The following is a 26,478-nucleotide window of genomic DNA, read 5'->3' on the forward strand; positions in this document are numbered from 1 at the left end:
TGTCGTGTCATCAATCCCTCCGACGCCACATTCACATTCCAGCTTCACTCTACACGATCCCATAAAGGTGGAAATGCAATCAGTCCAAACGTCATCTACTGCAAACGAAAGCTGAACTTTATAGACGCGAAGAGCACAAATCAATGTTTACATCCATGTCTGCCCACAGTTTCATCACTTCATTATAAATGATGCCGTTTTCCTACCAAATTGTGATGATTGGCATTATGAATTATTGAGTTATGTTTAATGAGTTCACAGTGACCTTTCACCGCCACTTTAACTCAGAGTGGTTGTGTGTGTCAATGCTGAAGACTCTTTTAAAAACAGATAACATACAATATTATGTTACACAGGGCTCCAGAGTGCGACCATTTTGGTCGCAAATGCGCTTATGATAAAAAAAATCATATCAGCATCTCGTTGTGTTCTCCTGATGGTATCGTGGTCTAAACCAATAAGAGACAGAGCTCGGGCGGGTTCTTGCCTCTAATTGGCTGTGGTCCTTTTCACTGCTGTAAATTGTGTCAGTTCGAAAAATGCGAGCAAGCTGAGCAGGTACTCCTGAGCGCTTCGATTTTCTTTGAAAATGAAGAGAGGCAGAACGCCTGGCCCCAAGACTAATTAAAAAGCCCAAAAATATGCCTTCAGACAGGACTGGTTGAAGCAATTTCCCTGGCTGATGTACGATAAAGAAAGGGACTCAATGCACTGCATTTATTGTCGGGAGTGCGGTCAGCATTTGGCCGGTAATAGTGCGTTTGTGGAAGAGTCAACAACATTTCGCATCGAGACGTTGAAAAAGCGCAATATGTCCAAAAAGCATACTACATGCCGTGATAAGTGTGTTAATAAAGTGGCCCCTCATCCAGCTGCATTTCAGCGTCAGGCTGTATCAATCACGTCCGCTGAGGAATCTGAAATTATTATAAAATTCAACGTCGCATACAATATTGCAAAGGAGGAGTTGCCGTTCACTAAATTTAAGTCCGAAATTATTCTGATGAAAAAAATGCCGACACTAAAGAACAAGACAGCTGCGGAGGTTGGAAACGCCACGTACACGTCATTCATGACTGACGGCGACACAGACGAAGGGAGTCCGGTCAACAGGTTAAAGGGACATGTCGAGGTGGAGCATGGAGTGTTTGAAGGTCCACATTACAGCATGAGAGATCATGAATAGGAAATTGTATAGTAGCCTATTCCTAATATTATTATTAAAAATGAATAGCCTAAGTAAAAATATAAGTAGGCTTGGCTAAGATCACATAAACAGTTTTCCATTTGCAATCTATAGACTAGTGACCTGTATGATCTTTTTATTCTTGAGGAATTTATGCTGCCACAAAGCAAGCATTTGCTGCGCTTGGGCATCAGTGTGCAGATTGGCTGGAGAAAACGGGTGCTCTGGGTGCTGACTAGGCCATAAGGGGGTGTCATTATGTAAAAGGAGAGCGATAAAAAGGTGACTTTTTGGCCTTAAAGGCGACGTGATGAAAAATGTGGGTGCACCTAAATTTTGTGCTGGTGCACCTAAAAAAAAAAAAGTTAGGCGCACCAGTGCTACCAATGCAAAAAGTTAGTCTGGAGCCCTGTTACATATAGATGAGTTATTTAGTTGCCAATTACAAAAATAACCACACAAAAAAGCGTTCCTCATCAAAGATGAGACAAGCAATAACTATAAACAAACTACTTGGTAACGATTAAGTGTGACAAAACTTCTATTGTGCATGAGACAGCTCTGAGCAAAATACTCCTCAATAAAATCCAATGTGGCTCGTGAAAGCTGTTTGTACATACAGAATGAGGTTTTTTCTGCTTGATATCATTAACCATCACCATGAAAAGGGTTCAGGAGCAGGTTTGGCAATAAAAGCAGAAGGCGATACAAAATATGGGAGCATTTCCTTCCAGGTGGGAGTGTTGGGATATAACAAATGATGACAACGGCAGACAATAAAACACAGGTAGTAATCTACTATCTGTGACAGCAACTCGCTACTAGCTGCACCGCTGCTCTAGTTGCACGGTTCAAACTAGGGAAATCATATTTCATAAGTTACACAAGCACACGATTGGGTGTTCAAACCCAAGATTGTGACCTGCGTAAAAAGTAGACAGCACATCCAGAAAATATTCATTCTGTACTCCTCATTATTATTTGGCTTTCTTTGGTTGTTTTTCTAAATATGACTTGAGTATATTGCAGCTAATAATCAGTCATTGCAAGACTCTCCTTCTCTCTCGAGGATCAGAGACAATTTATAACACATAAAAAGTGCTCTATGTATTGTACAGGGGTGCAAACTCATCAGGGATGAAAAAGGTGACAAGGACCCAAACCCCCTCGCGGAATATATATATATATATATATATATATAAAAAACGCGCATTGTATGATTTATGGCCGTCGGTGGCACCTGTAGTCTTGATCCAGAGGGACGGTACGTGTCAACAGGCAGCGGTGTTTCCCCGCGTCCCATTCATTGTCTATAGGTACGTGTCCACAGGGGCGATTTTAAACGCGTGTGGACGCGCCGCTTCCCAGTATTGCACGCTTGGTGGGCTGCCACTAGAGGATGATTGACAGGCGCTCTCCTTTAAACAACACATTTTTGCGAGCGTTCCCGAGGCGGCGAGTCGAGCCCGGCGCCTCTGATTAGCATAAAGTAGATTCGACTTCAACTTTAGGCAAATGAGGAGCGGCCAACTCGCGCGCCGTCTCTCGACATTCGCCGCGACGCTACCAGAATGCATTGCTCGGCTTTTCACATAGACAATGAATGGGACGCGGGGAAACACCACTAGTGTGGACACGCACCTTATGTGAAAAGCTGTTCACCTTCAAAAGACTGCCAGATGGTTCAGTCGATAATACCAAAGTCATCTGCGCGTACTGTGGGTATGAAATGAGCTACCATAGCAATACGTCCAGTCTGAGATATCACTTGCAAGCCAATGCACTTATATCCTAACTGTACTTATGTCCTGTTACACTATCTCCTGTGACATGTTCACTTTAATTGTTTGTGATATATTCTTATAACCCTGTTTTGATCCCATGTTTTGGTAAGGGGATATTTGAAGTGTTAAATAAACATTTTCATAAATCAAGTATATTTGCCTTATGTTGTTAAAAGTATTAAGAATATGAAAAAAATACATTAAGGTACATTTAGTAGAAAAAAAATGTGCCAAAAAATGCGATTAATTTGCGATTAATCACGAGTTAACTATGGACAAAATGCGATTAATCGCGATTAAAAAAATCAATCTTTTGACAGCCCTAATATATATATATACACACACAATATATATATATATATATATACACACACATATATATATATATATTGCATATGCTTCAATGTTATTCCTCTGCCTCACTGAAGGGGGCTGGCGAGAGCCTGGAAAATGGACTTCCCTTCCAGTGAAGGTATAAATAATGGGAGACCAATGCCAGGGCTAAAAGGTTTGCTTCAAACGACGGAACATAAAATAACTCGATCGACTCCTCACATTGAAAGACAAACTGCTTTGAAAATATTTGGAACCTCAAGAATAGATTTGACTCTGGACGAACGGAATAAATAAGGGGAGGTAGGGGGCTTCTCACCCCTCATTCGCTAACATTACATCGATATCAGAGTAAGCCTTTGCTCCGTTGATTTTCCATTATTTATTTTAGGTTTTTTTTTTTAATGTGAAGGTATGGTAGGTACATTTAACGTTGTTTTCTCGCTTAGATTTTTCAAAGGTTCCTGAGAAATAGACACTGTACTATCCGATAACACCGTTATTGTAACCAGCAAAAATGGTTGTGATTTGCGATGCGTATGTCAGCGAACTGTCTGACATTAGCACGTTAGCCTACGTTAGAAAGCCTGATGGTACAGACACACCAACTCCGGCAGCAGACGTCAAGTCAACGGATCCCATTCATTGTCTATGTGGAGCAGGAGCTCCGCATGATGGATACGGCACGTCGAATTGGCGGCCCTGTCGCCGTACGTGAATTTGCATAAAGTTCGATGGATTGAACTTTATGCAAATGCCGTCCGTCCAACGCAATGCCGCCGGCTCCAGAAACTTCGTTCAAACTATCAAACTAGGCAGTGTTGATCAAATATGAATCCAGATTCTGTTACTGCACTACACATTTCCCGCCTCAAATGTTTTCAGAAACATGCTTTAGCGTGTAGTTTAACTGTAAAATGAGATCGTTTGTGGCCCGGCCGCCATGTTGGAAACGGCAGAGCAAAACTCAAGTCCCGCCCACTTCGCAGGACGTCTATCCAATTGATCCAACTTGAACACAGAACTGCCCACTCGCCGGTGCGTTCGACGGTCCGTTGCGTCGCTGCCGGAGTTGGTGTGTCTGTACCATGACGTTTTTGAAGCGTACCAACGTCACTCCTGTCTAGTACGGCATCAAGGCAGCTACAGACCCGAAGATGACATGATTACACGGGTTGGCCAAACGAACAAGCTTGGAATAAATATTTATGACAGCTTGCGTTCGCCGATTACTTGGACGCCCCCCCCCCCGAAATATTTTTATTGCAGATCTCCATGAATCACACAAATGACCTTTTTCGGAACAAAAACGGCGAATTTCGCCGAAAGGTGACAAGTTTGCATCCCTGATTGTAGATACTGGATGGAGGAGACTTCCAAATCAATCAATAAAAAGTGATATGAATATATTAGTATTATTGCAGTAAGACCAGTAATAGTGGTTGTTTTATCATTAGCAGGAAAGTAAAGAGAAGTAGTAGCAGTTGTACTAATCATATGAAACAGGCTGTTAATGGCCTCAAGTTTTCATTTTTTTTTTTTACTTTTTAGAATTTTTTGAGCAAGTTTCTTCTTCGAAGATATATCCTGCACAAATTATTTATTACTTCAGCAAACCATTACATTTACATTCTGAGAAATAGACTTAAAAGTGAATCTCTCCATCTTAAATAGCCGTACGTTTCTTCCTTCATCTTTCCTCTGCTGTCCCCACCATCTCCATCACGTCTGCCTCTATACTGAAAACATTTTCCTGTTTTTTTCCCCTTCAAAAGGACTTATTTCTTCTTTTTTGCTTCTGTCCATTTCACACACTTGATCTCCTCCCCACTAAGTCTGCTCCTCTCCTCTCGGCATTCATCTGTGTTTCCTTCTCTCTAATCTCCTTACTTCCAAAAAAAAAAAAAATCCAGTCTTCTGTAAGTCATCCCAAATTACTAATAAATGTAACGGAGGATTAGAGACTGTGATCCTCTGTTTAATCCTCAAATTATTCCTCAAAGGAATCCCACAGGTCTCAACATAAGGTGCATTCATTACGGGGGATACCGTCATATTTTGTCATTTCAAAGAGAAGCTGAAGGCAAGCAGAATTTGAAGGGCGGCTGTGAGTTTGTCCATGTGTGTTTGTGCCTGATGGCTTGAATACAAAGTCATTATTTATACCCTCATCATTGGCCAGACTCAAGAAACTGCTGTGATACTACAAAAGCTACTTTTTTTAATGCACTGCTCCACATAGCAGCAAGAAATAAACGCTTGGACAACTGCCTGGTCTGTGATGATTTAAAGATACCAAAGGGATGAGCGAGGCAAAATTATTTATTATATAAGTGTGTTGGACAATTAGGCTGACATTTTATTTGGAGGCTAAATCTTATTTACCCATCAGTGTCATTGAGGAATGTTGGCCTAAACAATCATGATTTAATTCCAGTGCGAGTGCAGTATGTGAAAAAAACTGCTTTAGTGGCGTTAGAAAACTTCAAACCAAGGACAGAACGCATCTGATTTACGTCCAAATAAAACTAAACGGGCATCTAACATCTATTTTTGGCTTGTGCATGTGCACAGTTAATGATACTTAATGTACAGCGCATTAAACACGAGATTTACTAAGCTTTTGTGAAAATTCGGATTGATTAGTCGATCTGCAACTATGGGATTGCGCTGAATTTTAGTTTGGATATTCACGTTCCCCAGAGGATGAATCCTACAGACTTTACTAGTCTGCCGGTTTCTTCCTAGCACCACATTGAGGTTGACATTTTTGAGTGTTATTTGGGCTTTTTTGGGTTGTTTTTGTTCCATTAACTGCGATATGAAATCACGTCTGGCAGTAAACGGCTCTAAATGAAGGTCACACACATGGGAGCAGTTTGCCTTCAGGTCTCTCTGCCAGAAATGTCTCTTTGTTTAGGCAACAAACCTACTTTGGTAATGTTTCTGTAAAAAAAAGATTAAAATAAAGCCTTTCTGGCAGAAAGCCCTGAAGGTCAACTTCTCCCATGTGTGAAGGTCGTTGTGTGACTGAACAGAAAAACACAAAATGATATCGGAGGCGTGTGTATTGCTGGTTTATAGTTAATCCAGCTGTGGGAAACCGTTATTTTTCACAATAGACGCAGGCCATTTGAGATTAAACAGATTATGGAGTTATTTTTTTTAGCAGCATTAGCATGTTAGCATTGTCAGACTGTTTGCATGCCCAAAGCCTCCCAGTGCACGAGCCTCAGAGGGCTGCTTGAGTGGCTGCGTACTGGCTTAGCGCTTGTCAAAATTAAGCGGTGTCATGCCGACGAGGGAGATGAAAGGACGGAGAGGAGAGGACTCAAAATGTGGATAAGAAGAGCAAAGAGGGAGACATACATGGAGGAGCGACTATGCGAGAACAAATCCCATTTTCCATCTCGTCCTCATTCCCTTTATCTCGGCTCTCTTTCACTGTAACCTCCTGCCAAAAAACCCTTCCTCCCGCTCCCAGTGCTCCTCCTCTCTTTCAACACTCCCCACTCCTCTCTTTTGTCTGACCCCACTCGGTACAAGAGCATCATCAGGGGGATGAGATAACCTTTTAGTCCATCCTTTTAATGACTCGCTCACACACACACACACACATCACGTTGTCTATATATGTCTGCCTCTCTCTCCGCCATCAGTCTCTCCACTGAATGTGTGACTCAAACGTAACTAAAAGGAAACGTCAATTACAAGCCACGCTTTCACATCTCCCTCTCCGAGATGAATTCATGTCCGTGAACAGTACTTTAAAAACCTGACAGTAATAGCGTTTTTTTCTTCTTCTTCTTCTTCTCCCATGCGTTTCCCAATCTGGTAGTTAAAAGTGATTGCCGGTTATGCAGGTGTGAGGTGTCTCGGCTAAGTGCTTGTGTCAGAAAAGAAATATTTGAATTACCGCGAACCTTGTTGAGAGTTCATCAGCTGCTCGTCTCTGGGCAGCGCTACAAGAATGTGGTTCGTACTGCTGGACTGTTGGTTCAGCTCCCTGGTGAGGACACACACTGATTCATGCACCGCTCTGTTCTCTCGCAACTTATAAAATCAAATACTAGAACTCCACCAGCTCGACTAAATAAAATCTAATTAAGACTAAGAGTCTGAAGTCACACCGGAGAGGCTGTTAATATCTTTATGAACGCATACAAAAATGACAACGTTAGACTTCTCAGCACTTCTTACAGACGAGGATGAGCCAGAACTCTTAAAAATCAAGTGACCCGAGTAAAATAAACCATCAGCATCCACTCAAATTAGGCTCAGTCGTATAAGATTACAAAATGGACCTGCCAGAGAGGGGTTTTTTTCCCACTGCTTTTCCACATATATTGGATTTACAGGATTGTTGCATCACGACGATGATGTCAGCTATTTAATCTATTGGATAAGCCAGAAATACACAGTTCGTCCAGTTTCTTTATCTTTAAATGTTTTCTCAGTTGAATTAAAAAATTGTATCCAATGAATAATGTTTTATTCAACGCTCACTCCAGATCAGTAGATAGATAATATCTACTAGAGGAAGTGTTGCATCTCCTTTATTCCCCTACTAGTCGATATTAAGATCCATTGAAATAATCTATCTAATAATTACATTACGTAGACTGGGAGACTTTTCTGGAGCACCATGAGTAATGCACCTGTTGGTTAATACTCTGCAGATATTCATGTAATAAACGATACGTCAGGTCATAAACAGGCTTTCATTTTTAATCAAACTTGTTGTTTCTCATATCAGCTCATTGTTTTTCATCCATTTAAGACCCCAGCTCATCCGCATCTCTGCTGAGGGGGCGATATGATCTACTTATGTAATATTGTGTATGTTTCACCTTTCCAGCTGGTATATTATTGCTGTTTATCTCAGCCACAAGTGTAATTAATCACATCAGGGATTACAGCAGCAGATCTGTGGCCAGGTGACTGGAGATTAAAGGATGAAACTTTATTAAATGTGAACTTTATCCCTGCTGTGTGTGTGTGTGTGTGTGTGTCTGTGTGTGTGTGTGTGTGTGTGTGTGTGTGTGTGTGTGACTGGCTGATGAGAGCCCTTGCTGTTTGCATGTTTGTGTGTGTAAACATAATAAAGGACACCACTGGCCACTCTTATGCAACAACCCTGTCGGTCATGATGCTAAATCGTCGCTATGGCAACAGAATTAAACCTCCCCCCTCTGTGCCTGCTTTATTATTCTCTTGTCCCCACCTTTGTTCCTCCCCTTGTCTTCCCTCTCTCCGTTTAATTCTATATAAATTGAATTAAAATATGTAAGTGGGCTCCTTTCTTTCTCCCCCTCCAGTCCACTTTTCTTGACTTCTGCTTTCTCTCCCTCCTTACTCACCCCTCCTCCCCCATGTCTCTCCTCAAGTCTCTTTCATCACATCCACCCACCAGGTCTCTCTACTGCTCATGTTCCCCATGCTCTCTTCTCCGATATTCCTAAACTGACTCATCTCTGTCAATCCATCTCCCTCTCAACAACATTTTATTAACAGATTAATGATCATTTTAACAGTCCCGGCACCCTCCCCCTTCTGTCCCTGTCAACCCCTCTCAATCCCACTGACTGACAACGTGATACATTTAATTAACAGAAGATAAAATGCCAAATATTTCGGACTGTTTCCCCATTCTCTCTTTCTTCTCTTCCATCACATTTCCCTCTCCCTCTGTCTCACACTTCCGCCCACTTCCTTTCTCATTTTTTTTTTGTATCGCTATGAGTCTCTAATCTATCCGAGCACACATTCTCATTCTTCTTAACCAATCATGGATGGATTAATGTATGAGGGATTGTCTTTGCGTTCCTCTTTCCCCTCACCCTCGGACCTGTCAATCTCACATCTCGCTTACTGCAAAGCTAATTACCATTTCATTTGTCGTTATCTCACTGTCTTTTGTCCCTCTCCTTCATGCTTCGGCTTTAGGAGCATCAGATTGTGGATGTCTGTCGGCGAGAGATCGAGCAGCAGAGCCGTAATGAACAGTATGTACTGTCATGTATGTGTGAGTGAACGTCTGAGAGGAAAGAACATCTGAGAGGAACTGACTGCCTGCTGTCGCTCTCCATCTCACTGCTCGTCTTTGTCTGACCGCTCACTGTCCTCAATGATCTCCTCGTCTCTGCTCTTTCCTTCCCTTGCTGGAAAATAAGGAGAAACAGCCTCGACGAGAGCAACCGGTTCATAAAGTATAGTGTGAAACAAGCTTGGGATGAAAGAGACTTTTGATCAATGCCAGAATTTAAAAAAAGAGACCAAAGCTAAAGTCGCAGGCATGGGATGATATGAAAATTCCATGTGAAGATTCTGGCCAAAATAATAGTGATTCATGGTATTATCTCGATAGCCATCAAAATATGCTTAAACCTCTTAAAATGGCTGCAAAGCATACACATCGTAAACCACATAAAATGGCTAAATAAAATGTGAAAAATAGCAATTATGTGAGTCTGTTCTGATCATTCCTGGAGGAATCGTGCCAAAGTTTTCACTTTTCTACCATTACGATATCACGATTATTCCGACAATGGAAAATCACCAGTATCCACTTATTGTGAGTCATTTTACAGTAGTCTAAATGCATGGAGGACCATGAAAGAATGAATGTCCAGATTACTAAATTAAGATATGATCCAGACATACAGCATGACAAAATCTCTCTCAAATGTATATAGTCACAGAATGTATGTCACTCGATGGAGCATGCTCAAGTATAATCTACATATTTCCCTGAACTATTAATACACCAGAGGCTTCTGCAGAGAGGGGGGAGCGAATCCAACTTCTCCCAGAGGCATTTACTGACAGCAGCTGTACTGTAGGCATTTGTGGTGACTGAGGTTGTTGTGCCCCCCCCCCCCTCCCCTTCCTCCCCCTCCTATGTGACTAAATCAATACCCATCAATATCAGAAAGAATGCACGCTCCAGCAGAGCGTCTGTGAAATCCCCGAGCGTCAGTGATTGGAGGTAAATGTCACACATTTTTACATAATGCCGGAAGCACCAAATCTCATTAACAGAGCCCAGGTAACTATGGCAATGAGCGTCATCGGCGACCCCCGATGAAACTTATGCTAAAAAGGCCAAGAGGTTGCTATGACAACTGGAAGAAAAACAAGAGAGAGAGAGGGAGAAAAAAGTTGGAGCTGGTTTCTTGAAGCCTGCATACATTCACACACACAAAAACACCTCCAGGCACATAAACAAAACAATAGGCAGGCATTCAGTTATAATAATAAAACAACAACAATTAACATGTTAGTAGGAGCACACGTTAATAAATCATACTTGTTACTTTTTAAGCTTTTCTGTTGGTCTCAATGGTCAATATCAGCCATCGACAATGGACGATGTATACACACACACACACACACACACACACACACACAGTGTAAGCGAGCAGCGACAGCTTGACTCCAGCTTGGCAGAGCAAATTGCCATGAATGTCAATCGGGAATAACGTCTGAACATTTTGTTCTGTGCTGTGGATGAATATGTTCCATCACCATTTCCTTTAAAAACCCCCTTTCACATGATTTGCGGTTTCTCAACAGTACATCAGTCCATCTCTAACATCGTCTTCACGTTTTCCTCGTAGGCGTAAATGTACCGCAGCCCATGACTTGACCTGTGACCTCTCAGTAACATCTGCGATGTGTTTTTTGTAAGGGGATGTATTACAGACCATCCGGGATTGTATTTCCCTGCGGCCGGCCTGCGCCTCGACACCTGTCACAGCCTCCTTCCAACTGTCCCTGCCAATTAAAAGATAAGGCATGAGAGACGTGTCTCTCATCTTTTAATAATTGAATGCGATACAGCGAGGTGCTATGTTTTAAACCAGACAGATTATTGATTGCGACATCTACCCAATTGAGCCCATGACATTTGACTCGAGCTGCTCAAGCACAAATTCAATTCAAATTCAAATACGTGAGACTCATATACACAACACAAGAGAGAAATACTCAAACTCTGCTGCAGAGGAGGACATGAACCAGACACAGCCCAAAACCCCGGAGATGCTCCTCTCATGCAAACAGATGCAAACAGACGATGTGTAGTTAGGAGGTATAAATTAATTAAGTGAATTTAGAGAATGGATGGTTGGATGTAAGTGAATTTATTTGAATCGACGGTCTCCGATAAAAAGAATAGATATGTGGAGAGAAGAGAGGTCAGCTGAGGCAACTACTGATTAAATCACCTAACGATAAGTTGTTATTTATTGATCATGCAGTCGTGCATGTTTTTCAAATCCTGTAAAAGATGCCTGAATGCCTGATCCCAGAATGGGACAGGCGTGAGGTCACCGTGACCTGACCTTTGACCTCCAAAACCCAATCAGGTTATCCTTGAGTCCATCCACGAGAATGGACCGGACGGACAAACCTGAAGACATTATGCATCCAGCCATGGCTGGCTGTGATTCCCATCTTCCCAAGCACTTGCAATTCTGTTATCCGCCCCCCTTTAAAGTTAACTCTTTATTAGATTAGGACGAGTACAACACTTTGAGACCAAATTGGCTCTTTCATCTAGAACAGAGAACCAATCAAAGTGGGAATTCCTCAGTACCGAATGGAAAGCAGGTCTGGGTTGGAAACCTTGTACTTTTCCTCATGTAATACAGAAGAAACTTTAAAGAGAGGAGCTAACTGTGTGAGTCAAGTGGGAGATAGAAATACTCTTTAAATATGTATTAAACAGATTGTGTTTAGAGCAGAAATGTGCCTTTGGGCCCTAGTTTCGTAGACCAGGCGCAGTCAGCTTTCAGCGCACCTGCGCCGCGCCGACGGGGTGTGTCCGCCTGGACTTTGCAAGTTTCGTGCACCGCGCAGGCTCGCGCAGGCACACCTCCCGTCTCGCCCACCGGCGCAAGTGGGAAAGAGGGAGGAGAAGAAGGCGTGAGTGGGAGACGAGGAGGAGACGAGGCGTGGACTGGGATTAATACAGCCGATTCAGATCTTCACCAATCAAATGAGCTCCTCTCCTCTCCTTTAATGCGTTAGGGGAGGTTCAGTGCAAGTTCCGTCGCTTGACAACCCGATGACAGAAGCATCGCCGCCGCTCCCACAACGCGCATCACGCGCTGTGCGCGCGTATCATAATAATAACAATGCCCATATTATCAAAAACAGGAGAGAGAGAGGGAGATGTTTTGGTCCGAGAGGCTGAGTTTCCGTTACGCGTGCCATCCGCCTTTGATCTGACGTCAGATGTGACGGGACAATCTATATAGATATAAATTCACGTGTTGATTCAATCAGTTGCATTAAATAGTGTTTGTTGTGATTATTTATTGCATTTAAATGTGCCTGGAACTGTGGAAACCTGCCTGTGAGGTCTCGGTGACGTGTGCGCACTGCGCGCCGTCAGCCAAACTTCCACTCCGCCAGCTGTGATTCGCCTTGAATGAATGGACTTTATTCACGCCTTGCGCCGAAAGTAGACCAGGTTGGAGCTGGCGAGCTTTCAGCGCAGTCTCGGCGAGGCTTTTTGCCACGAAACTTCCGCTACGCCAAGCTGAATCTGTGACGCCTCCCCCTGCTGCGCCGCCACACCCATCTTGGCGCAGGCGATCTACCAAACTGCCAAACTGACGGTGCGCAAGGCTGCGTGGGTCGAAACTTGCATTGCGCCGGCTCCGCCACCCTCCGCCGCCCTGCGCTGCGCCACGAAACTAGGGCCCTATGTTTTTGGAACACACAAAGAAACATCAAACCCAAAAAACAGGTCAGAAAGACGTATGAACCGAATCTAATGATATATATAAACACGTAGAGCCATGATAAACACAAAGGAAACACGTCTTAACTCCTTAGACGGGAGTTGTTTTCATTTCCGTTTCCTATCAATACGAAAGCCTTGGCATCAGGACAAAGAGACAGAGACGCCGTTTCATCTCACCGTACAATCAATGAAACACAGGATCCGTTCCCACAGATACTGACGGTGTACACAGACAACCACCCACCCACACATCAGACCGCACACACACACACACACACAACACAACACGCTTCAAAGTGGTAACCATACCAGCATAAATGCACACACAGACGAAGCAGAATACAGAAAATACAAGAGGTTGACATCAAAGTATGATGGAATGAAAACCTGAGAAAATAACGGTTGATAATAACAGTGAAGCTCTGTCCCAACACTTCACCCTCTCCATCAATATCCCACAGCTTCACTGATGCAGCATCTTCCTATCTGCTTCCATTGATTCATTTTGTTCTGCGAGAGTTTTGTCATCTTGGCCTTTTGCAACCAGTAGTGACACAAGAGGAGCTACGACAGCCGGACTCGACCCAAATGCAGTGGAAATGAGGCAACATGACATGACATAACATGAGGTACATAAGCCTTCCAGACCACTAAGATCTGCTGAGACCAATCTGTTAGTGATTCCCAGAGTAAACTCAAATCATCATTTAGTCACAATTAGGGCTGTAACGATACACCAAACTCACAATTCGGTTTGTATCACGATTTTTGACCCACGGTTCGATACAAATTTCGATATTATTATTTTTTTTTTAATTAAACATTTGATTTATGTAAGATGCAGATTTGGCATGGAGGGCGTGTCTATCTGATGGTCTGTTAACTGCACAGGTCCCTCACTCAACTTACTACAGAGAAATGTCCCACAAAGCAACGTTGCAGAACCAAACTAAGGTAACGTAGTAACTGTAACTGTCTTTGGCAACGGGAAACAAATACCGCAGCTGTACGTGGAGAAGCGTCCTTCCTCCCGCCCGTCCTACCGACTCCTCCTCACATTTCTGCCCGATAAACAGCGTCTGTCACCGGCAAAAAAAACTTTAACTCACCGAGTGTTTATGATGAAAAAAAATCTGGATCTGAGTGTCGCGATTTCAGCTTCGATACGTGTATCGTTACAGCCCTAGTCACGATGCAACAAATAGCTGGAATAAACTTCCTGAAGATGAAGGACTCCGACCACTTTTAAAACTAGCCTGAAAACCTTTATGTTCACCACAGCTTTCTGCACAACACTGGTGTTGCAGAGAACCGAAAAACAAGTGCCTTTTTTTCATTTTGTTGTTCGTTCCAGACAACTTGCTAAATGGACCAAAATTCCTCCCGGGTATCAGGGGAGCAGTCTAACCGGATCTGGACTAAACATTAAGACGGAGTTATGGATGCTCAGAGAAGACTTTTAACAAGTTCCACTTCCTCTTCCCACAAGAGCCACTTCATCAATCATGTTAACATTTGTGCAGTTTGTCTCTTTTACATGCATCGTATTATTCTTTTCTTTCTCATTCGATTTTACTAAACATCCCATTTTGGTGGTTTTTGTGGATTCAACTACATAAATCTCATACCAATCAAACCAATACATACATTTATTTTAACCAGCCTCCACAAACTAATCAATAAGAGAGCAGAGATAGAGACACGTACACTTTCTCCAAGAATAAACCTATTATCTGCTGATCAATCAGAGAAACAACAAGGCTGATCAATTCCATTGATGTTGATGACAGCCTCACTCAATTAGCCTGCACTTCTCAGCAGCCGGAGCCAAATTAGTCTTGTGATTTTCTCACCTAAAGACCGTTCTCTCTCGCTCCCCTGAGAAAGGATTACTGGTGTGTTTAAATGAGTCTCCACATGACGCGAGTGCTGATGCTCGGATCTGAGTGTCGCACTACACCGACAGCAGGGATACTCTGCTGCTCATCCGAGTGAGAACAAAGATGTGTTGGCTGCAAATATAACACAACAGGATCCTGACGTTCCCGGGGACTTCAGAGTAAACACGACCTGCTTTTGGTTTATTGCCGCCTTGTTAGCTTGAGAGACACCCCCAGCTGAATATAGTCCTAATTTTGGCAAGGAGATATCCCCAAGAAACTTTCCTAATGCTTACTTACGTGGAGACAAGTATTTGCATCGCAATTTTTCTGAAATCTTCTGTTTAAATATGCAAATTATGCATGATTTAATGCTATGTCATGGTTAATTTAGGGGAAATCTAGACACACATTCCTAGATCTAGACATGTATTTTGTTTTGACGATGTTTTCTTTCCACTAGTCTGAACGAAGGCATGTTGTGGAAGTAAAGTAGACCAGTACATTCTTAAGATGTCGTCAGAATCTAGAGACTTTGAGCAACTTCTCAACAAAATGGGTTTGCATACGCTTGACAGCTGCGTAAAGTTGAAGTCTGTCTTTACAGATATTCTTCAGTGTTTATTTACAACCACATGAAAAAGATTTTAGCTTCATTCATTGTCAGTTTTATCAATCCAGACATGATAATATAGAGAAACTGCACAGCCTGCATATATCAAAGTCAAATTCAACAAAATGGAAGGGGATTTTTATTACATGTTCAATACTTTATACTGCCTTACTTACATTATAATCTGATTATAATGCTACTATAAATAAAAATGATTCAACAATGTTTTATTTGGCTAAATGTTTTGGTTTCCCGCCCGGCCCACTCTCAGAGTAGCTGCTACAGGCAGCTGGTTTCAATAAAAAAAAGCTCTGGATCTCAATTCATCCTACCTGTCCTGCACCAAACTGCACACATACAAAGTTAGCAACACTGTGGAGCATTCAGCTAAAGAGCCATATTTCACCGGGAGTTGGTGGGGGCCAAAACAAAGCTAATAGGAGAGGGAAAATGGCACTTACATTCGCCAGGTGGTCAGATGTTGCTCCGAACCTGTTGGGTGAGAAAAATGAGCAACCGTCAGCTGAAAACATAGTCATCTACATTTGAAGCAATAATCTTGGAAGATTTTTATTTCACGAGGGAAAACAACAACAACAATGGGAAAACTCCAAAAACACACCTGCAATTACCACACCTCACCACAGGTGCTGCCAAAGAGAACAAAACAGATTGTAACATTGAATTCATGCATTTATCAAAACAAAAAAAAAGTGTGTCCTTCTAACGGGGGTGTCACACTACGGTCTATGTTTAAGCTTTAGTATTTAACGGACTGTTGTTTGTCTTCATTGAGTTGTAACAATACAGTCAAGGTTGATGCTATCAGTTCTGTTTTAAGTCAATCAATAGTGGCCCTGATCAAAAAGGTGTCGAGTGACGAGTGTCTGTTGGTGAAAATAACCACACAAAAGGAAAAGAAAGAGAGAGAAAGAAAAGATGGAGGGAGACAAGAGATAGAAGAAACCAATCAGAGAGGGAAAATGTGTATGTCTGTGTGTGTGTTGTATGACACAGGTTCAATTAAACATTACATACATTTTCCTGCTTTGAGGACACTGAAACCTGCAGCGAACCCCCGAAACACGAAGCTCCACCTCTCTGCTCTGCATCTCACACACATGCAGACCCGGCCGCTATCGCTAATCTTCTTAGCAATCACAGGGTTTGACTGTTGGAACAGAACAAAGTCCACATCGTCAACAACAACAGAGGTGGTGTTTCTACCAATGAGAGAGAGAGAGACACGGGAGAGAAGCATAACTTTTTACTTCACATTATTCTTCAGCAGTGAAACCTGATGTGACAAGCCGACACTAACGTCATTTTAAAACTTAAAGATATAAGTAAGGTGACTGCCATCGTAAAGCATCCCCTTTGACCTCTACTCCTGGCTACTGAAGACGGCTTCACAGCAGTGGCTGCCAGGACAACTATGTATTAGCTCGCTGATAATACTCAACTCTTCCACCTGCATCCATTCAAAACCGGTCTCTTTGAAGAACCTGAAAACTGTAAGTAGATGTTTTGAAATACACCATCTAGCAACTGCTGTGCCTTTAAATGAATCTAAACTGTGTAGGTAAGTGTAGGTACTTTGTTTTGGCTCACGCTGACCCTGCACCAGTGTGAATCTCTTTGTGTTTTCCTATTTCTGTTCCATTCCAACATGAACAAAAACAACCACGGCTACAGTGCTCTCAGAATGTGTTTTCAATTGGAGTCGCACGAAAATCAAGTCCTTCAAATGCCTCTTACCGCATTTCAAATTGCACATTAACAATATGTGTCATCCACTGAAAAACAATAACGTGATGATTTTTGTAAAGTGGACTGCCACTGTTACTGTTTTCCTTTAAATATCGTTGTTACAACGCTCAAATTACTCCAGTTTATTTAACATACACACAAGTTTTTGTTTGTTTTACTTAGTAACCTGTTGCTAAAGTGTATTCTTTGAAATACTTTGTATTTGTAAGACTAGTAGTAACTTTAAAGGATTTACTCCCACCCTGCTGATCTTATAGGGAGGACCCACTTCAGTTAATATTATACAGTCATTTGTATGCTAATAAAAGAAGTATTACATGTCTATAAAACGTCTGCCTAGATGTCATTTGACCTTCACATCTCTAAATGAATGCCTACTGAAGTCGTATAGGAATCATGTCATCACATTAGTGTTGACTCCCTCTCTTCTCCATTTGCCATGCAGGAGCAGCATGACGGTGCTGAGTGGCCCCTGGGCTGATCTGGCTCTGCTTCTTCAACAGACCAGGGAAACGGACGGCCTTCTTCCTCTCTGGCTGTTTGGCCTGCTGTTGTTTCTGTCCGTGTGTCTGCTGCTGCTGCAACTGATTATCTACCTCAGCTGGAAACTCAGACAGGGTAAGCAAACTTTAAATGTCAAAGCCATGATCCAAACCTCTTCCTGTGTTCTATGCATGTTGCGGCGTAGCTTAACGCACACTGTAGGCAGACGTCTAACAAACACTCATCACCACATCGCAAGGTTTTCAGCATCAAAATGTCCTCTAAAGGGGAGATTAATATCGCACGCAACCAATCGCTTTGGCTAACATGTCAGGAAAATATTCTCATTTCAAACCAACATCCACAGCAAAATAAAACATGGGGAGCTCCATCGTATCTGCAGACAAACGCAGACAACCAACCCTGTGTTGTGGAAGTCATTGTCCTTTGAAAAGTACCTCACAACACAACAATACAGTGACGTTCACAGGAAGAAAAAATAGCTCTAAATCAAGAAAAACTACCAAAAACTTTTCAGGATGAAATTTGAAGATAAGACGATTATTGGCTTGGTTTGTGTGCATGTGTGTAGATGTGGATGTGTGTAGATGTGGATGTGTGTAGATGTGGATGTGTGTAGATGTGCATGTGTGTAGATGTGCATGTGTGTAGATGTGCATGTGTGTAGATGTGGATGTGTGTAGATGTGGATGTGTGTAGATGTGGATGTGTGAGAGACACAGTGTGTGTTAAAGAGAGATATGGCAGCTCCTAAAAGCATGAACACATTGGAGTTTATATTTAATCTGTCCGTTTGTGTGTGAGCTCTGATAACACGTTGTTTTGATAGCTGAACCTAACCTCTGTGCTTTGCTTTGACATAAAAAATACAAACTCATTCAGCAAAGAGTTCACGTGCATCCCCTGCTCCAAATATTACTGAACATATGGAAGTGAAGATTACTCAATTTAAGTACAAATTAAATGGTCTAAAGGAACTACAATATGGCAATTATTATTATAATTACAATCCGAATATTACTATTTTGTGGCATGTTTTGTTTTTTTACTTCTGTATGGATGGAAGTGTGTCATCCGTTGTTTATTCTGAGGCCAATTATCACCAATTAGCATGATCTCACACTTGCAGTTTACAGTTCATGACATGAAATGTGTCTAAAGTTGCATTTCTCAGGTGGGTAAGTGAACTCACGCGGTATTGCGGTGGTCCTCCTCCTCCTCGCTGGATTTTCCCGGTTTGATTTCGAGCAGAGACGTTCAAACCTTCAGCCAGAAGAAAGTCTCCAGCTTTGTAAAATATGTATAACAATTCTTTCAAGTTTCTAATAAAACAACACAGCACTTCCTGTTGCTGGGGAATGGGCCTGTTGTCACATAACAATGAATTGTTATATTCAATCATGTTTACCTCACATATAAAGAGCTAGCTTAGCCGTTAGCGTTAAGCTAGCTTGACTATGTTAGCATGTTTGCTATTAATTGCAATTATCTGTTAAATTAAGTTAGCTAGCTCGAGTTTCTGTGTCAGCATTCATATTAGAGCCATTCATATTCAGTTTAATATGATTTCGTGGAGGCTACATGTAAAAAAACAAGATATTAATCACCTGCTGTCAGTGTAAAACGACGGAGGAGGCCGAGAGTTGAGTAATGCCCACTGCGCATGCGCAGACCTGAACCTCACGGTTACCATGGTTTGTACGCTATAACGATGCACGCCTAATAAAATAAAATAAAAAATAACGATGAACACCTAAAAAAATGATACATAAAATAAAAATTAAAAATAAGATGAACACCTAAATCATGAGCTTATTTGTCATTTTCAAGTTGGTTTTAATTGGTTGAAGTGCAATATATATATAAGTAAATATATAAATAAATATAAATATATTAGTAAAAGAGCTGAAAGATACGCTACTTACTAAAATATAACCAGATGCTTCGATGTTGCCTGGGTTTGGCTAGCAAAAAACCCAACTATGACAAGTTTATTTATCAGAATTTTATTCACGTTGTTTGTATTTTGTGAGCTAATTTAATTCGTTGATCTGGATTATATTTTCCCTTTTATCCATCACAGTTGACGTCGATCTATCGGCGTTTCCGCAAGACAGAAGCGCCATCTACAGGCGGACATGCAGAAGTACACATCAGAGGAGAAGGAGCGTTGGGGCGCGCTCTCACACCTGACAGGACCCAAACGCGTCATCAACAGGCCAGAAGCGTGACATCTGCAGAGATGGACTATTGTTTCAAGCAGTCCTGCCAGAACGATGTGACCTCCAGCATGGAGGAACATTTATCTCTGGCATAAAGTTATAAATATACAGGTCTGAAGAGAAAATCATTACCTGTCAAAGAAAAGCTGTGAAAAATTACTCCTTTCTCTTTAAAAACCCTCAGGAAAAACGCTGACATAATGATGGCACCTTAGAGCAGTATTTATTTTTTTAAGGAAAAAGTTTTAGCTTGCCAAAAGTTTGACACCCTGAAATAATTTGATTTAAACTACCTGAGCCAAAAAAATATGGGACTCTGCTTAGTTTTATGAACATTAACACACAGGATCATCAATAAATTAAGCAATGAAAGTGGAGTGAATGAAGAAATGATCTGACCAACAGAATTCAGAGTATAACAATCCTTTATTTAAACAGTGTTACACAGGGGAGGAGTGACTGTGGATGGGGACACACAAGACATTGAAGCTGCTAGATAGAAAAACCATACCGGTGATCATTCATCAGCTAAAGGGGGAGCGATGAGGCAGCTGCGGGTGGTTTTCCAAAAATGTGTTTTCTTTACAAAGTTGTCGCTGGGAGTTTGTAGTGAAAATACAAAACTGTGCTGGTATTAAATGTCTCATCTGTGGTACAAAGCCTGAGCTGTTACTGTAAAGTCATAATAGTCAAATTATCATTTGCAATATTATTCCATTTACTTCCATCTGTCTCAGAAAGACATGTTATTCTTCAGATCTAATGTAATAACAATATAGTGTTGGTTTGACGTAGCATTGCCCTCCATAATGTTGCCATGTTTAGATCCCTGACAGTTGTAAAATCAGCTGGCGTAGAATCATCATCACCTGCTTGGAGTGACATGGAGTTGCCACGGTAACCACTGGAAACCTAGATAGAAAAGTCCATCAGTGCTGTTTTTTTTATTTTAATGAAAATGACTGATAGCAAGACACTTGTTTGTGATTTTTCATGAACCCCAAATAAAACTCATCGCTAGGTTTTGGAAAACCAGACCTCGCAGCCCCCCAAAGCTCCTGTGATTGGTTAAAACAGAGCCCAGACCCCCCGAAAAGAGGTGGCTCAAAGTACCAAAAAATAAAATGAAAAGAGAAATGGTGGCAGAAAATTTGATTTGTAGTGTTGTTCCTTTAATGTCAAATACAAAATATCTAAGATGTCGCACAATAAACCCCACCTTTCAACAACTACACCAGTTTCACAGAGAAAAGACGAACGAGTTATGAGAAAATCTACAAATAGTCGTGAAATAACCAATGCTTTTTTAACCTCCTTTTTTTTTTGGAACAGCGAAAGCTTCCAAAGCTGCCTTGTGTTGCACATGTTTTTGTTTGTTTGTTTTCCTGCTGCTTTTGTCGCTTTGCAAGAGGGTTAGAGGTTAAAGCTTCCCCCTCATCTGGAATGTCATTTAACTGCATAGTGAGATCAGACCAGTGTTTCTAAACCGTCAACACACTCCACTGTCTGGATGTGCCTCCGTCCAGAATGTAAGCCTGAAACTGGGGAGGTCAATATCATTTCAAATGTGCAGAATGTGTTAACATTTCTTCATTAAAAAAAAAAGAGAAAAGAAGTGAGAAATTACTCCAATTCAAAATGCCTCTATTTCCAGTCTGACTTGAGGGTTAAGACAAATCTAGGCAGGTACAGGTGGAGTGATTTTATATTCATCTGTGGCACTTCCTCGCTTGCAATCGGTTTAGATATCAGGAGAATGTTTCGGTTTCATCGCAGCTCAAACTGAAAAGTCTGTATCGCCACCGATACTTACACAAAGTCACATTGCTTTTGTGGAACGTTTGGGTGAAAGGACACCGAAAAATGAATAAAACATCACGAGATTTCCATTTAGGGGTTTCAAGAGCACTTCAAACCCTCGGATGCACTTCCCTTTAAGCTGCGTCGTGTTGTAACTGCTCCTGTGTCTGTTTTCTGTGTACCGCGCAGGAGTTAATCTCATCCAGACGTGTTGTAATGAGCCGAGATAATCTGTTATCTACACACTCTCAAACCAATCAACACAGTAGCCATCTATCTAGACTCGCCCAAGATAAAAAATAAAAAAATGTGTGAAGACGTGCTGAAATCATCCCCAGATGTAATAATATCTAGCGGGGTGTGTTGCCGTTATCTAGTCTAGTATGTAAAGAAGCTGGGAGTGAAATTAAATGCAGAATTAGGACGACAAACAGACTCTGATGCAGAGATAGCAAACTGGTAGAAATCCCATTATTCTGAATTAGGGACAGAACTGATGTTCAAATTGTTGCGACTGTATGTCATCGTTTTGGTACCTGTGCTTGGATTTGAGATTGTGTGTTAAGCACTGTCCTAAGATTATTTAAAACAGCTTTAACTCACTTCAAGATGCAAAATAACGTGAGTGAATTTTGCGTCTGGAGGAGTAAACGTGCATGTAATTCTTCTCCCATGTGGTTAGTTGGCACTACACAGCGCCGCCTCTATCTCCCAATCGTCCTTCAGTTTACTGGTCCTCTCCCAATCAGGAGTCAGTTCACTGCTCCCTCGCTTCCCCCGTGGCCCAATAGGAATGGCTAGTGTCGTACAGTGGGCGGGCCCAAGGAGAGCGCTTCTGATCACCTTCATTTTTAACTGTACAGACAGGTTGTGTACACCAGCTTTAAAGTCAGATCATTTTCAGTCCTTTTCGTAAAAAAAACAAATTCTAAAATACAGTAAAACTTACAAATATATATCACAAGGAATTCATTCCACCTGCGTTTTGGCCGCTCAAGCTTAATTAATGTTAAAACCCAGTGATTTTTAAGATTCCTTCCATTCCCGACTGCTTTTAAATGGTGAATCGAATTAGACTGAAAATGAACTCACTCAGCCGCTGGTCAACACACAAGGAATGTGGATGAACAATAACTATAATTACAGACAAAAAATAAGACGTTAAAAAAAACTGGTTGACTGGTTTTTACTGCAATATTTTAAGTTACAGCTCCCTGTGTTGTGTAATTGTTAGTCATAAAATGTGATAATGTGACACAGCTGGTGCTTCCGTTCACCTGACCGCGAATAGAAGCAGTTCTACTTCTTACAGAAACTAATTAAACTGACTGTTATATTATGTTTCTCTCCATTTACAAACTGAAGTGAAGGAGGAGGGAGCTGTAATTTAACAAAGCTGTTTTTTTTTTCAGGAATGCACCAATACCACTTACCCCACACCTGATACACCAAAAAAGTACAAAACTTCAGCATCGAATGAATTACTTTTTGACGAAAATAACGCAGTTAAACTGTTTGAGATCGCCTGCACCTGTTTATCGCTGAAGAAAGTTAAATTTGCCTCGACTGCTGAGTGACTGAATGTGTTATTAACGGTCACTGTTACTGGTGAAACCATAAAAATCATCATTTTTAAGCTCATGAGGATTGGTTATCAGTGCATTCCTGCAGTTTTTGAGTTTGCAATCCATGACAGACACATTATAACTCTTTTTGTAAAACAGTTAAAAGAAAGAGAGAGAGAAAAAAAACGATAAAAAAAAAACACGCTACACATGTTAAGCTAACAAAGTGGTTCTTTTTTGTTCCCTCAGAAAGAGTGAGGATGTTATGTTTTTTTTCTTTTTCTGGGTTTTTGCAGTGAGGGATTGAGATGCACCACAGACATGTAAGAAAGACCGACGGGGAAGAGATTGGCAACTTCTCTCCCGTTTGTCTACCCCCCTCGCCTTCTGTTTTCCTCCTCCTCCTCCTCCTCTTCAGTCAGTCAAGGTTGGTTGTCGTAGGATGATGGAGGTCACGGTGGGCCCTTCAGCTCTGGGAACATAGGAGGTGAAGGCGAGGATTAGCATTTAACAGTAGTTTTCCAAATTCAAAACATTCTCAACATTTCCTCCTGTACTCCACACACGGACCCCATCAGTCACTTCCTAAATGTAATATTACTTTCTCTTCCCTCAACCTGACGGCTGATGGTTTTAACAGCATGTGTGGGAGTTTTTGTTTCTACCTCGATGATTTCAGTTTTTTTCACCAAACCACTATACCTGCGAATAAAAACCTCAAACATTACTTTCACCGTGAATAATAATAATAATAATGAGTTACTATTATTATTATTACCTGAGTTGAGTCAATCCTCCTCCTCAGCCAGTTCAGTTTCTTTATGAACCACCACTCTGGTAACAGACATGTCAGGATGTTGCTCTTTGGCCTCCTTAATGGCCTGGGCCAGTGCCTGCAGTACCGGGGGGCAACCACACAGTAGCAGCACCGAGCACGGCAGGCAGTGGAGGAAGGTGGAGGGAGGAGAGGGAGGAGGGGAAAATGGTGGAGTTATATGAAAAATTAAACAAGAAGCATAAAGAAAAATGACAAGAAGGCTGGATTCACCATCGATGTGACCCGTGCCATTTTACAGTTTACTGCATGTTTAACGGGGAGGATGTAAACTGGATGAAGTAAAATGGCTTCAGACACATCAAGTGGAAACATAAATATTAAGAATAAATCCCATTTCCAACTCAAAAAGACACGTAAATCCAGCAAATCAAATAAGACAGGTAACTTAAACAAACCAGTGGACGAGGAATCATGCATGACGATACAGACCTTGAAAACATTTCTTTCTTTGTCATATATTTTAGATATTTTGATAACGCACATATTTTACTCTCGAGTGAAAGCCACCCATAACAAATAAACAGCTGAGAGTCACCCATAACTTAAAAATATCTGAAATGTCTTCATATTTATTTTATGGTTGCAAAACAGGCCTCATAATCTCTTTAAAAAAGCTGAAATCTGCACGTAATTAACTTTGTTTTTGATGGAAAAGACAGCAAAAGACCAACAAATTCAGACACGAGGTGTCAAAAACAAAAAAGGTTAAGAGACCAATTTGTAGATGCATGGATGAATAAGTGAAGAAACAGAGTCAATGAGTGGAATCTGAGTGGGATGTAAGTACAAACAAACTGCTGCTAATGTTGTTTCAATGTTTCATTCTAGAATTGAGGTTCAAATATAAGCAACAACACCCACTGTGACTGTCTGGAATGACACACATTTCATTTCAAAATACATTCCTGCTACAGTCCTCCAGCGAGCTTCTTCCTTCAAAAGACCACTAGGATATCTTCACTATCAAACTCGTCAGTTGACATGGAGCGAGCAAACAACAAGGTGAGATTGTCTCTGTTGACCAAGACTTAAATTTAGCACCGCACGTATCTTAAAAGAACAGCACTTTTTAAAATCGGAATTGTATGACGGTGTAAAAAGAGCTGATAGAGGTCGCAATTTAACGAGATTATAAAGTCTTATATTTATGAGAAGAAAAACCCACTTGCCATGCATGATGTCTGTCTATTGCTCTGTTAAAATGATTGTGCTTTGTCAAATCAGCAACGTTAATGTTAATGATTTGTACAGTAAATTACGATGCTATAACGGACACAAGCATCATGTATGCTAGTGTTACTCCCTGAGGATCTACGCATTTATTTTTCTAATTATTATTTTCTAATTAGGTCCTTAGTTTGATGGTTGTTGATGGTTATTGTTGATTTTATTTATTTACATCTTATGTGTGTTTATTGATTCGGGCTCTCGGGCTAATATGCTAGTGGTACTTTTCACTTGTTGTCACGGCAACTGCAAAGCAACTTTTAATTGAACACAGTGTATAGAATAGCATGATGAGGCTATATGTACTAAGACTACATCAATAGAAATACGTCTCATCATGCTATACTACACAATGTGCAGTGAATTTGTCCGACTTTATGTGTTTTAATGAGACCTAGCTCTTTATTGTTACAAAAGAGATGTAAAAGGCTTTTAACATTTACGCTGTAAGCGTGCGATTGTGATTTTAACAGAATATTTATTTGCATTTAAGAGGCCAGGCAGAGCAGCAATGAACGCCGAAGTGCTCGAACTTCAACAAGCCCTTCAATCAGCTCAGAAAACCAACCAGAAGCAGAACTCAATAATCAGCAAGCTGAGGAACCGGGTCAACGGATTAAAGCAGACGGAGATCGATTTGGTCTTGCAAAAGGGTCAACTTGTGAAAAAAATCGGCATCATGCAGACGACACGCGAAAGGAAACACGGCCATTGTACAAAGGAGACCGATGAAACTTCCGAGGAGGAAGAGAATGAAACAGACTTTGAGAACACCATGGATGAGGGGGAGGAACAAATGGACACGGAGCTTCAAGAAAAGCATGAGGAGCGCCAGGAGCCAGGAGGTGGTGATCACGACAGATCGGTTCACCTGGAGGAAGATGTGGGCTCAAGCAATAAGATGCATATGGAGTAAGAGAATGGAATAGCAGAGTAAAAAAGGTACGCAGTTTCATTTACACTGAAGATTTATGCCTTGGGGGGGAAAAAACTCACTGGATA

The 26,478-nt window shown here is 41.4% G+C and overlaps 1 protein-coding gene and 1 long non-coding RNA gene across 13 annotated transcripts in view; one reads left to right on the plus strand and one right to left on the minus strand.

Annotated features, from left to right (window-relative positions):
- The first annotated feature begins 17,012 nt into the window (after positions 1 to 17,012).
- LOC311027244 lies at positions 17,013 to 21,723 on the plus strand. The gene is made up of 3 exons (XR_014598583.1): positions 17,013 to 17,064; positions 17,766 to 17,938; positions 19,908 to 21,723. It is a non-coding gene; the product is annotated as an uncharacterized lncRNA (long non-coding RNA).
- A 34-nt stretch (positions 21,724 to 21,757) lies between these two features.
- The window catches only part of epb41l2 (erythrocyte membrane protein band 4.1 like 2), a 44,281-nt gene continuing 39,560 nt past the window's right edge, over positions 21,758 to 26,478 (minus strand). For all 12 annotated transcript variants that reach the window (XM_084031159.1, XM_084031169.1, XM_084031168.1 and 9 more), the window contains 2 exons: positions 24,190 to 24,304; positions 21,758 to 23,883 (listed from right to left, as the gene is read on the minus strand). In XM_084031159.1, coding sequence (XP_083887285.1) covers positions 24,200 to 24,304 — 105 coding nt within the window. In that variant the 3' untranslated portion in view covers positions 21,758 to 23,883; positions 24,190 to 24,199. The remainder of the gene's footprint in view (positions 23,884 to 24,189; positions 24,305 to 26,478) is intronic.

This window comes from Eutrigla gurnardus (genome assembly GCF_963514095.1).
Source record: "Eutrigla gurnardus genome assembly, chromosome: 16".
Taxonomy (NCBI): domain Eukaryota; kingdom Metazoa; phylum Chordata; class Actinopteri; order Perciformes; family Triglidae; genus Eutrigla; species Eutrigla gurnardus.